This window comes from Bos indicus, chromosome 16 (genome assembly GCF_029378745.1).
Source record: "Bos indicus isolate NIAB-ARS_2022 breed Sahiwal x Tharparkar chromosome 16, NIAB-ARS_B.indTharparkar_mat_pri_1.0, whole genome shotgun sequence".
Taxonomy (NCBI): domain Eukaryota; kingdom Metazoa; phylum Chordata; class Mammalia; order Artiodactyla; family Bovidae; genus Bos; species Bos indicus.
The window spans coordinates 74,468,426-74,481,532 of NC_091775.1; the positions used below are offsets into that span (position 1 = coordinate 74,468,426).

The window sequence follows — 13,107 nt, forward strand, 5'->3', positions numbered from 1 at the left end:
GGGGGTGGAGAGGGGCCGTGGTTTGAGCCAACCCGTCTGAGGAGGCGTGGGTGCTGAGTCACTCAGTCATGTCTGACTCTTTGTGACCCCATGGACTGTACCCCCCAGGCTCCTCAGTCCACAGGATTCTCCAAGCAAGAATATTGGAGTGGGTTGCCATGCCTTCCTCCGGATGGAGATCTCCCCGACCCAGGGATGGAACCCCCATCTCCTATGTCTTCTGCATTGTCAGGTGGGTTCTTTACCACTAGCACCACCTGGGAAAAGCTCGGGAATTTGGGAGGTCAGCAAAAGTGGCAGAGATGCCGAGATATTCCTCCTTCTCGGGGGAGCCGGGAGCCAGCCTTCAACCTCACCACACTGCCGGCTGCACTGGGCTATACCCCTCAGGAGGGGGGGGCATCTGGCAATGCACCCTAGGACCTGGGAGATAGGACCTGGAAGAAACTGGGGCCCTGGGCTCAGAGGAGGGGATTCCCCTTCCTCTGGTGACAGGGGAGTTGTGTCATCCAGTCCTCACATTCTATCTTGTTTGTTTAATCTTGTCAGCAATCCGTGCTAACCTTCTCTGTCCTCCCACCCCTTGTGGGGCCCTCCTGTCCTCACTCAGAGCAGCTTCCTGTTGGCATGATGGGGAGATCCTGCCCATATATGCCAGAGGCTCTGAGATGGGGCAGCTGGAGCCCAGTAACTTCTCCACCTGTGCCCACACAGAAGACACTGTCTGCATGGGAAAACAAACAGAAAGTCACCTCGTGGGGGGTGTTCTGGGTGTTTCTGTAGCATCGGTGTTTTCCCAGGAGTCTCTGGTCCATGTTAGTGCTCCAAAAGCACAATTTTCAGATATCAGGTCCTGATTAGGTTTGGGAAACATCAAGTTCAGAGGCTGGTGGACTCTGGTCAAGGCTTACCAAGTGTGGAGGCAGGGAGTTTGGGCCACTTTAAACTCTAAGTAGTGGTTAAGAAGTTGAAGCTCCAATACTTTGTCCACCTGATGCAAAAAGCCAACTCATTGGAAAAGACCCTGATGCTGGGAAAGATTGAGGAGGAGAAGGGGGTGACAGAGGATGAGATGGTTGGATGGCATCACCAACTCGATGGACATGAGTTTGAGCAAACTCTAGGAGATGGTGAAGGACAGGGAAGCCTGGCGTGCTGCAGTCCATGGGGTCTCAAAGAGTCGTCCATGACTGAGCGCCTGAGTAACGGTGGTGAAGAACCTGAGTGCTGAGCAACTGGTCTGGTTTCCAATGACCACTTACTAGGGGACCAAGTTCTTGAAGATGTACCTCACTGTCCTCATTTTCAAAGAAAGGATGATAAGTATCCACTTCATGGGGACACGGTGAGTATGAAATATGGGGATACATTTACGAGCTTAGAACAGGGCCCAGCGCGCAGCGAGCTCGCCAGAGGATGTCAGCTGTGGTTAACTTCGGCCGACTGCCGGGTCTCTCCCAGACCGCAGGCCTGGGCTGATCGAAGTGCTGCAGGTCTGATGGCCGTTCAGGCTGGGAAGGGGAGGGAGGAGGAAGACGGACTCTGTGGAAGAGAGTCACCCTGCGATGGCAGCCCAGGGCCCTGTTCTGCCTTCTCCGGGTCCCCGCCCGAGGCTGGGCTCCAGCCTGAGTTCAGAAAGCCTGGGTCGGGCCCTGTTCTAAGCTTGTAGATGTATCCCCACATTTCATACTCACCGTGTCCCCATGAAGTGAACACTTATCCTTTCTTTGAAGATGAGGACAGTGAGGTACATCTTCAAGAACTTGGTCCCCTAATAAGTGGTCATTGGAACCCAGACTTTCTGAAACCCTGAGTTCAGGAGGAAGACAGACTCTGTGGAAGAGAGTCACCCCACGATGGCAGCCCAGGGCCCCGTTCTGCCTTCTCCGGGTCCCCGCCCGAGGCTGGGCTCCAGCCTGAGTTCAGAAAGCCCTACCTCTTCTCTCTGCGTGAGGAGTGACCGACTGTCTGGGCGGCTGAGCAGCTGTGGCCGGAGTGTAGACACGCCAGCTTTAGTCACATGGCGGATCCACAGGGCCCTTCCTGGAGCTCACCCAGCCCCACAGACGAGGACTCAGCCATGACTCACTGGGTCCAGGTGGTGCCCGAGCCGTGAGTCACCCGGTGTCCCTTCCTCTTACACCTGGGATTTGGCATTCACGGCCTGGACCAGGTTCTCTTACCTTCTCAACCTCTTCTCTTCTCTTCTCCCTCCTTCCCTCCATTCTTTGCTTCGTAGGCCTTTCTCTCTCACTCATCAGACCCTGGCTGATCGCCCTGGCAACATGGACGGCTTGAGCCTGTCAGATGGGTGATGGAGATGGCAGCTTCTCAGGCCACCCCTGAGATGTCGTGAGGGATGGCGGACAAGCAGGCAGAGGGGGAGACTTGCCTGCCCGGACACGGTGTCGTTTCTGTAACCTGGGGGCGTGTGTGCGTTAGTCTCTCAGTGACATCTGACTCTCTGCGACCCCATGGACTGCAGCCCTCCAGGCTCCTCCGTCCATGGGATTTTCCAGGCAAGAATACTGGAGTGGGTTGCCATTTCCTTCGTCAGGGGATCTTCCCGACCCAGGGGACAAACCCGTGTCTCCTGCACTGCAGGTGGATAATTCTTTACCGCCTGAGTCACCAGATTAATTCTGTCAGCTGCCTCTGCCTTTGGAAGGGGGAGCTAACAGAATTGCTGGATGGACAGACGTGAGTACGAGAGGAACAGGGGGTCAAGGAGAACCCCTTTCCTGAGCATTGGTTCTAATAAGCCAAGGCTCTGGGGAGCTGAGGGTGGGGGCTCTGGGGCAGGATGGTGGGTGGCAGGAGAGGAAGGAGACGTGGAGGGGAGGCTGTCGGAGCAGTGCCCAGCTTGCTTTTAGTCCCTGCCAGGTCCTGCCCTTGCTTCTGCCTCTGTATTAGACTTCTTGTCTCTGAACAAACTGAGTTCTGAAGTTTACGGCCGGTGCCTTGGGCCCTGCTGTCCTGGGGGCTGGGGGGTGGGGGCTAGATCCCCACTGGGAAGTGCTCAGCATCCCCGAGGGGTGAGGCTGGCTGGCTGGGCCCTCCTTGGGGTTTGCCAAAGCAACATCCTGGACTGGGCTGGGAACGCGGAATGGGGTGCAGGGGCCCACACAAAGCAATTGGCTTTCCCCTTTGTGAAGCCAAACCACGCTGGGACCTGCCCTGGCCTGCACCTATTTACCTGGGCTCCTGGCCTCTTAAGGGGAGAGGAGGAGGGGCGTTTAAAGGGCTCAGCCTCCTGCTGCCTGCCCACCCCGCCTGTCTGGGGATCTGGGATGGCAGCAGCTGCTCCTTCTGCTGAGTTAACTATTCCTGAGCTCTTCGTCACATCGTCTTCCTGGCGGTGGGTACAGGACAGAGCTCCATGAGCAGCCAGGCTTCCTGGAAGCCCTGCATTCAGGGAGTTGGCAGGGTGGAGAGAGAGACCAGGCAGGTGGGCTTAAAGCCCCGGGGGTGTGAGCAGTGACCTTTCCCTGCAGGGGGCTGTAGGGCTGTGTGTGTGTTCTTGCTGCAGAGGCAGGGCCCAGGAAGGCCAGCTGCTTGTACTGATCCTGGCTTGTTAAGCCAGATTTTATTGGAATGTTTACACGGGTCAAGACGCTAACATGTACGGCAATGTCCGTTTTTTCATCTAAACGGCTTATTGTCCATTTGCTACTTAGGGTATTTCTCCTGCCTATCTAAATCTCTTGGGCTATATGAAAATCTGAGGGTTAGAAATGCCCAGTTTACCATTTAATCCACAAAATCCTCCATTTTGCCCTGAAGGATTCTCAAACCAGTTTCTTGGACACAACCCTCCAGTTCCTGCTTAGGAGACACTGACAGGCTGGACTAGCTCAATTAGAGTCTCTTTTAATAGAAACTTGGAGGTGACTGTGTCCAAACAATGCCCAGGTAGGCTGTGCCCGGCCAAGATCTGGACTGGGTGTCCTTCCAGATCTCTCTAAAAACCCTCGGACCCTCGCCTGGTGGAGGGGAGGCATGTCCTCCGAGACCAGCCCCTGTCTCTGGTCCTGTGACTGTCATTACAGCCACTCGCAGCCCAAAGCCCCGAACCAGGAGCCGCCCAGCGTCCCACAAAGGCAGCTGTGTTCTCAGGCCTGGCGGGGGCCCAGGGGAAGTCGGTCCAGCTGTGCCTCAGCCCTCCCTTCCCACCCCTTGTGGTCAGATCTGTTTTCTGGCCCTCCGGGCAGGCATTCTTGCCCAGTGGGAAGGGCTGGGAGAGCAGCCTTTCCCTGAGCTGGGAGCCGTGACTCACAGGTAGTTACCTGTCCTTGGGCTCCCTGCCAAGGCTGCGAGGGAGCCAGAGGGGAAACATTTAGAGTTCATGCCTGTTGAGTCCTCCTAAGCTTTTCTTGGGTGGGTTGGGCTCTGACCCCTTCCTGATGAACCAGACCTTTTAATCCCCCCTGCCCCACAAGAAGCAGGGGTTTTCCACTTTTTTGCTTTCCCTTGGGAGGGGTCTGGTGCTTTCCAGGGTCCTCGATGTTTGTGTCTTCTTCCCTTCCAGCTCACTGACAGGTCTGGGGCTGTAATACCCAATATGCAAGCCCTGATCCTTCTGTTCTCTGCATGGTCTTCTGTCCAGGGTGGCCCAGGATCCCGGGAGAGGCTGACCTCTACGAGCCTTGGGAAAGCACCCAGCGCAGCGGCTGTCACAATGTGAGTGGCCATCACCCCCTCACCCCACCGGTCCCCAGGAATCCTGGTCTCCAGTCATCACTCACATTTCCCTGGTGCAACCCCCACCCCCCCACAGCAAGTAGGTGGGCACTGCCGATCTTGCCATGAGGCCTCCGGACCGCCTCCACCTGCCCAGTCCTGTCTGGGGTGGCGGGTGGGGGTGCTGTGACGGCAGACGGGTGTGCCAGCGGCCAGATTCCTGAGTCCCGCCCTGCAGCCGGCGACGCCCAGCCGGGGAGTCTCCAGAGGTGAGGCCGTTGTTTAAAAATTGGGAGCCAGGAGAGGAGACCCCCACATTCAAGGGGAGCGTCTCGGAGAGGTGATCGGGAGAAAGAACAGCAGCAGCACGGAGCAAGGTCTGTTACCTGTCTCATCTGCCCCGTGGGGGCGGGGTGGGCCCAGGCTTGTGTGCCTGGGTGTCTGGGGCCTGGCTGCAGGTCCAGATTCCTTCCTCTTCCTGGGAGCTTCAGCTGAGCCCACTGGGATCCAAAGGCTGGGTGTCGAGTCTGCCACTGTTCGGATTGCTTTCTCCCATCTGATAAGCGTCTCGGTGACTTAGAAGACAGCAGGTTCAGAGCTGGGGCTGGACACAAAGAAGGAAGGAGAGGGTGGGCTGGCCTCTTCTAAGAACTTCTCACAGTGCCTAGTTCCAGGCAGGGAGGGGGCGAGGTTGCAGCCCCTGGAGGAAGCCAGATGATGGGTCTTCCTCTTGGGCCACAATTAGCTTTGTGAGCTCAGGCCACCTGTCTCTTCCCTGGGCCCCTGACTGCTCTGATAGGGGATTGGAGGGAGTTTGAAGCCTCAGGATGTTTGATTTAAAGATGTCAGGGGGTCGCCAGTCCCCACCTGCCCCGTCCTGCCAAATCCCCCATTCCTCCATCCAGGCCGAAAGAATGTGTGGCTGTTGTTGGAGCAGAGTGGGCATCTGATCCGAGGCAGAGGTGGGCGCCCCATGAGCAGGGCGGGGCTTGCCTCAGCAGGGCAGCACCCTGCCTCTAGGACCCTTCGAGTATCACCCCCACCCCAGCCTCCTTCAGAATCCCTGCTCTGTGACCTCCCAAACCCCAGCCCTCCTGTACAGCCCCAGTGCATCAATGGAGACATTTTGAGTTGCTCCCAGTTCACATGAATTCCTCACTCACTTTTTAAACACTTCCAGGCCTCCCTCTCTTTCCCCGTTGTATTCCACAACCTGCTCAGCCTAGAGAAGCGGGCACCACAGTCTCACCCTCAGGGTGGCCGTGGCTGATACTGGAGACCATGCCAACAGCAGGAGAGGGCTCCCCTCCAGGCCACCAGCCTCTTTGAGCCACTCGCTGTTGGGCCTGTAGGTGGGCCAGGGCCTGAGAAAGGCCAATCCTCTTTCCTAGGGTGACATTGAGGCCACAGACTTCTCCTGCAAAGGGCCTAGTCCTTTCTGGCTCCCCAACTTGCTCTGTTGACCATGGGGGGCAGGGCAGGGTTGATCCCTCCCATCTGTTTCAGAGCGGGGAGCTGGAGTCCAGGAGGATGTAGTGACATTCTCCCAGGACAGCCTGGAAGTCACGTGCCAGCTGGGACAGGGGGCCAGGTCTCTAGCGTCTTCCAGGTTTTGGCTATAGATGCGCCTGCTGTTCAGAAGTGTCCTAGACCAAGGCCCTGAGTAAAGGCTTCTGAGAAAACTCGAGCCAGAAACAGCAAAGGGCTAGTGCAACCTAGGGGTCTGTGTGGCTTCACACAGGCTGCTTTGCTCTGCCCCAGGTGAGGTCCTGAGTGGAGGTCGCCTCGTCAACTGAAGATGAGGCCGCTCCTTCTCCTGTATTTTGGTGAGTATCCCTTCCCGTCCTTCTGGGGCCTGTCACACAGCAGAGAGGGGACCAGCCGTGGGTGGGAGGACAGTCTACCAAAGTGTGAACATCACCCATCACCCGGGGTCCTGGGGTTTGGAACACTTATCTACTGGGATGCCCATGAGGTTTCTCTGTCCTGGGGCCTCTGAAGAAGATGAGACTCTTGAAAGGCTCCCAAATGTCTTCTTCCTCCTACCTGAGGGTGGTTCATGGCAGCCCCAGTGCTCTGCTGCTGAATTTATTTTCCATCTTCTCACTCTCTAACTGGTCCCAGAGCCATCATGGCTTGAGTTCTCGATATTCAGGGAGCTGCAGCTGTGAAGTGAAAGTTGCTCAGTTGTGTCCGACTCTTTGTATCTCCATGAACTATACAGTCCATGGAATTCTCCAGGCCAGAATACTGGAGTGGATAGCCTTTCCCTTCTCCAGGGGATCTTCCCAACCCAGAGACTCGAACCCAGGTCTCCTGCATCGCAGGCAGATTCTTTACCAGCTGAGCCACCAGGGAAGCCCAGGAATACTGGAGTGGGTAGCCTATCCCTTCTCCAGGGGATCTTTCAGACCCAGGAATAGAACTGGGGTCTCCTGCGTTGCAGGCGGATTCTTTACCAGCTGGTTATTTGCAAAGTGTGACAGCGTGAGTTTTAGAGATAAAGGAGCAGACAGAATGAAAGTCTCTCCCTGTGTCCCCCAGACGGCCAGCAGCCAGCGCTGCTCCATTAACAGGCGAGGAGAGCTGTGGCCAAGCGTGTGTCTGTAGCTCAATTCTAAAAGCCACATATGGATGCCACATTTCAGGATCAACTTCTACTTTTTTAAAGCTGAGAGTTACAGACTATAAAATCAGCTTTTTTAAAAAACCAAACAGCACCAGGATTGCAACCGTTCCCACCACCAGCGGGTCAGAGCATGAAGGCAAGGAAGAGGGTCTAGCCCTGCCAATGGATGACTGCTTCCTTGGGGGGCACTGGGGTGGCCGGCTAGACTGCCCTCTCTTTAGGCTGTGCCCAAGCACCCCCTAAGCCCCTTGTGATTTCAGGCTTGCCCAGCCTCCTGTGTGCCCAGCAAGCATGCTCCCGTGGGGCCTGCTATCCACCCGTTGGGGACCTGCTCATAGGGAGGACCCGGTTTCTCCGAGCTTCATCCACCTGTGGCCTGACCAAGCCTGAGACCTACTGCGCCCAATATGGTGAGGTAGGTTCTTCCTCCACGGCCTCCAGGGGTTGGAAGAGGGCGAGCTGGGGGTATGCAAGGAGCCCGCCACCTGTTCACTGAACACTTAGAGTGGACTAGGTGTGGGCCCAGCCCCATGCACTGTGGGGAATGTAAGCAAAGCATAAGGCAGGATCTCTGCCTCTCAGGAATTTCCACCTTCGATGGGCAAGAGAAAAACATACTCAAAATGACTTATAACTGAACAGCTCCTTTTCCTCTTTTGCTTAATAAAGCTGGAGTTTTTCTCAGCCCTTGGGCCTGGGCAGGATAGTCGCTCAAATCTGGGGCATAAGCAGTAGATCAAGACCAGTCCTTTAGGTGTGTGGAGGGTGAGGTGCCAGCTTTGACGGACGGAGTCAAGGCTGGTGGCACACAGATGCTGGGATGTGTGCATGGCTTGTCTTCTTGCCAGAGCGGGAATGGAGCTGTGCCCTGGCCACTCTCTGCTGCCTTCTCTTCTGCCCATGTTGGGCTAAGGGTGGGGCTGGAGCTACCGGAAGACTGTGTGATTGTAGGCTGGAGGCTGTCCTTCTGGGTTTTCTAATTGTCATGTGTGAAGAGCCAACCTGTTTACCTCCCGTCTCTGCATGTTTGGTCTGCATGTTTCACCACCCTGGGTGAAGCGGGAGGCTTTATTTATTTATTTATTTTGCAGAATTTCCTTTTAATTAAAATTTTTTTTGTGTGTGTGGGATGGATTGGGAGATTGAGATTGAGATAGATACACAACTGTGTATAAAGCAGGTAACTGATGAGAACTGACTGTGCAGCACAGGGAGCTCTACTCAGTGTTCTGTGATGACCTAAATGGGAAGGAAATCCAAAAAAGAGGGGATACATGTGCGTGTTCATATCGCTGACTCACTTAGCTGTATAGCAGAAACGAACACAACACTGTCAAGAAAGCATCCTCCAGTGAAAATTAATAAACATATTTTTGGAAGGATAGTTGCTTAATAATGTTGTGTTAGTTTCGGGTTAGAGCAAAGTGATTCAGTTATCGTCTTTTTTTTAGTTTCTTTTCCATTATAGGCTATTTTAAGACATTGAGCATAGTTCCCTGTGGTATACAGTAAGTCCCTACAGTAAGTTGGTTATCTGTTTTATACCCATCAGTGTGTATCTGTTAATCCCAAGCTCCTAAATTATCCTTCCCCCTGGGAAAATATTCAAATTGCCATTAAAGGACACAGATCGGTGAGGTAAAGCAAAGGGACTTGGGGTTAGCAAGAAGGCTCAGCGGTTGAGCTGATAAGGAGCCCAGCTGAGCAAATCCAGGCATTGGAACGCTTGGCTTATTTAAGCAACTGATTTGTTTTTCAAAGAGCCACTGTGATTTTCCTGCTTTCCTTCTGGGCCTTTCTGGTAGGAACTTTGCTTTTCTTTTCCCTTCAGTAAGTTTGAGGTCTTTCATTGCTCCTTGTGTTGCCCAAGGTGGAAATCACCCAGTGTTTGCTTGTTTCCCAGCTGCCTGTCTCATTTGGCCTTTTTTTTTTTTTTTGGCCCTCAATACACAGATTTGGACAAAGGAAAGAGGGAGGAAGTCGTTTTCCCTCGAGTCCCTGCATCTTTGGCATTAAAAAGACAGAGCAAGAAAGGGAGTGAGCGGCTGATGGCCCAAAGGCAGCTTGGGGTGTCTGCGGTTCCCTCTCTCTCAGCGCTCCTTGTCCTCAGGGCCATGCCTGGCGTCTGACCCCACCTCTGGCCTCACTGCTCCCTTAGCCTCCTGTGTCCTCTTGGCCGCTTGTGATCATAGATGGCACTGGGTCCTGGCTTTGGAGGTGTTGCGCGGAGGTGGCTGTGGTTTCTGCACCTCACCCACTTGGATGTGAGAAAGCCCATCTGACAGTGTTGGGAAAGACAGCCAGCAGCAGGCGAGTCCTCCCTGTGGGCCTAGATTACTCCACCGGCATCAGGGAACCTGGCAGTGGGGAGCTCTCCAGACAACAGAATGAGTCCAGCTGCCTCCTTCCCACTCACCCTCCAATTTTGTACCACTGAGCCATGTCTAAAATTTTCAGGGTGTCCTCTGCTGGGTCCTCTCTTTGGGTGGAGCCACCTTCAGGGATGGGAATCAGGCAGGGATCTGAGGCTGCTGAGAGAGGCTCAGTACCAGGCGTGCCTGGACAGCCGCCCTCCCTCTAGGCCACACTCCATCCTGTCCTGCCCTCTGCCTCTCTCAAATGCCCCAGGGAGCTAACTGCCTCCCCTGCACTTAAGCAGCAGTTTGAGAACACGTGGGAGCTTGCAGAAGAGAAGGCTAGACTTTTGCAACCCAGGGGATGGATAAACCTCAGCTATTTTGCTGCTGTGAAAGTTGAGATGCATTGGTTCTTTCTTCCCCTTGTCTACCAGGGGGAATACATCCATGTAACCTATCGGAAGAGGAGAGGAAGGGCATCTTGAGTGCAGTGTGTAGCCCAAAGTCTGCCACTAACTCATGGTGTGATCTTGGGCAAAAGATCACCCCCTCTAAATCTCGCTTTCCTCTTCCATGAACGAGTGTTAGACCAATGGTCTTTCGTGTCGCTCTTTGCTCCAGTTTTCTTTGGGAATGAGCTGACCGTGGGGAACCAGCTTCTCTCCCCCACCTGCCTCCTCTCCGCCTTGTCTGATTTCTCTTTCCTTCTTTCTCCCCGGCCTCCCCTCCCAGAGGCCATTGGTTGCCTGTAGTGAAGACATACATGAAGGCATGGATACTCCTCTGTCCGAGTGGACCCTGAACCCTCCCCGGGCACACGGGTGGCTGTGTGATGAAAATTAGGAATCCAGATACAACTCTGATGAGTTCTAATTTCAGTTTTTAAGTTTATTTTTATTACTAAACGATATTATTGTAAAGCTATAGTTTATTGAGCACATATTATATGTCTCAGGCATTAGACTGAGTCCGTTTTATATAAATTATCTCAATTAATTTTCACAGTGCTCCATGAGGTAGCTCTTATTATCCCCATCCCCATGGGAAGGTCTGGGTGTGTGCTGGGATTCCCTGATGGAAATGCATAGGAACTGAGTTTTCTGAGTGGCTAGAGATGGTGCTGCAGTGGCCAGGCCCAGCTGGAGAGGAGGGCGGCATGGTACAAAGCTGCCTTGCCAAGGCCTGCCCCTCAGCCCCAACCTCCCCATCCCTCTCTGCCAGCCCCTCCTGCCACATATACACCTTAGTTAAGTCAGAGCCCCCGGTTAGCGCCTCTGTTCTAGTTTCTTGCAGGGGTGACATGGTGGGCCCTGAGCCCAGCAGAAATCACCCGGCCCCTGCTGCCTGCCTGCCTTCTGGGGTGACGTAAACGCAAGTGCACTAGGGATTTATGACTCTTGGACATTGTAGCATTGCTCGCTGCCCCCTGGCAACTCTGGGGAAACTCAGGGGCAGTGGGGACGCCTTCCAGTTCCAAAACGGCCTCTCCCAGCTCCTGACCTCAGAGCATGGCTGCTTTCTCCTGGGCCAGTCTTAGCCTGTCGGCCCATCGCCTCTTCTGCCTACTTTTGTCTCACTGGCTTCATCCTATTGGCCTTCGTGTCCATACTGCAGCCTTGACAAAGGACTTAGGACTCGGCCAGCTTTGCCTTGTCCCCCAACGCCCTGCCCAGCTTTGCTGTTCTGGGTCTCCCTGCCTTGACTACCCATTAACTGTCCGGACTTGAACCCAGACTGGTCTTTACCGAAACTGGCTCTCTCTCTTCCAGCTCCTAGGTAACCTCTGGGTAAACTCACTATACCCTTTCCCCCTAAAGCCCAAGGCATGGATGAAAATGTCTGTGATGTCTCCATACCCTCATTTCCTTCTGTGCTTTCCCCAAGCCGTCGATCCTCATTTGAAAAGGGGAGGGATGATAGCACCCACTTCAGTGAGTTGCTGTGTTCGCACATACTGAGTTCCTTCTGCCGTGTCCAACTCTTTGTGACCCCATGGACTGTAGCCCTCCAGGCTCCTCTGTCCACGGCATTCTTCAGGCAAGAATACTGGAGTGGGTTGCCATGCCCTCCTCCAGGGTTGTGTGGACCACATAAAAAAAGGAGCCAAGTGACCATGGGCCTGGTGTCTGGAAGGGGCTACATGTCCCAGCCCTTTGCCCACTGGCCTCCCGGGACCTGTGTCTGCATGCAGAGGCTGCCCCACCTGTCAATCATTCTCCTGAGCACTTCTCAGATCAGGACGTGCAGTTGCATAATTATTGAAGTCAACCTGCCCTTGGGCTGGCCCACTGACCACCGCACATCTGATTTTCAGTCTGGCTGCTGGATAACCCAGAGGCAGTCGTGGTTAGTGAAGTCTCCTGATGGGGGGTGAAGACTTTCTAGGTCTGGTCCTGTCTCTGACACTTAGAAGAGGAATGTGACCTTGAGAAGGTCATGGCTTCTGTCTAGACCGCCATTTCCCCATTCATGAAATGAGGGAATTAGTCAGCCTTTGTTGGTTCAGCTCTCACACGTGTGCCAGGCTTCTGGCTGGGCTGCATGTGACCCTGAGGGTCAGCCATGATCTCTGCCAGGTGGGCCCTGGCAGGGGCTGAGCCATGACCTTCAGTCCTCTCTGGGCTGGTGCACGCTGCTTGGGGAACAGAGGGGTTTTGCTTGGAAGCTTTCCAGCCCTGATTTCTGCTCTTGACAAAGTCTTCTCCAATGTTGTGTCTGTTCCCTTAGATGCTTTATTTATCCCCCACTCCCTCCCTTTCTGGGGGAAAACTTAATTATCCAGCTGCCTTAATAACAGTCTTACACAGTGCATTCCTCAGGTTAATTAGCTGTGTAAACCAAACAGCTGTCATTTTTATCTCTTGGAAACAAGCTGAGGACCAGTAGCCAGTTGACATCCCTTCCTCTTAACACACACACACACACACCCCACATAAGCACACTCACACCCACAGGCACACACCCAACAACCACTGCCTTTCTGTGTTTGACAGATATCTGTTTTCTTGACCTCTGGCATGGCTAACGTGTACACAGAGAATGTGAGAATGTGTTCAAATCCATCCTGAGGTCCTTGTCCTCTGCTCATAGAGGACTTTGAGCCTGTCTCTGACCAAAATATCTGCCCTCCTGTTTCCCAGGAGATCTTAGCAGATCTGAAACTTTCAAATCTCCTGCCATTGTGAATCTTCATTAGGATGAAACATCGTTGAGTTCTTTGTTTAAAATACAGATGCCCTTGGGAATGGCGTCATATTAATCTATCATCATTTATATTTCAACAAGGGTTTGCTTATCAGAAAATTAGCTGTGGCTTTTGCAAAGGATCCCAAGAGAATGAGACCAAGAATGAGTAACTTTAGAAGAGATAGCAGAAAATGAAAAAGATCACTGCGGGAAAGAGTCGCTATCAGAGGGAAGCAAAACTTGGGATGTGGAACG

At 53.8% G+C, this 13,107-nt stretch overlaps 1 protein-coding gene across 5 annotated transcripts in view; it reads left to right on the forward strand.

Annotated features, from left to right (window-relative positions):
* The window catches only part of LAMB3 (laminin subunit beta 3), a 50,320-nt gene that overhangs the window by 1,978 nt on the left and 35,235 nt on the right, over nt 1–13,107 (forward strand). The window contains exons 3-7 of one of the 5 annotated variants that reach the window (XM_019976742.2): nt 109–232; nt 4,607–4,680; nt 4,919–5,057; nt 6,442–6,506; nt 7,570–7,724. In XM_019976742.2, the coding sequence (XP_019832301.2) occupies nt 6,479–6,506; nt 7,570–7,724 (183 nt within the window). In that variant the 5' untranslated portion in view covers nt 109–232; nt 4,607–4,680; nt 4,919–5,057; nt 6,442–6,478. Of the gene's footprint in view, nt 1–32; nt 233–3,293; nt 3,359–3,418; nt 4,279–4,606; nt 4,681–4,918; nt 5,058–6,441; nt 6,507–7,569; nt 7,725–13,107 lie in introns of those variants that run through there. The other 4 variants (XM_070768661.1, XM_019976739.2, XM_019976741.2 and 1 more) reach the window with 4 other exon arrangements.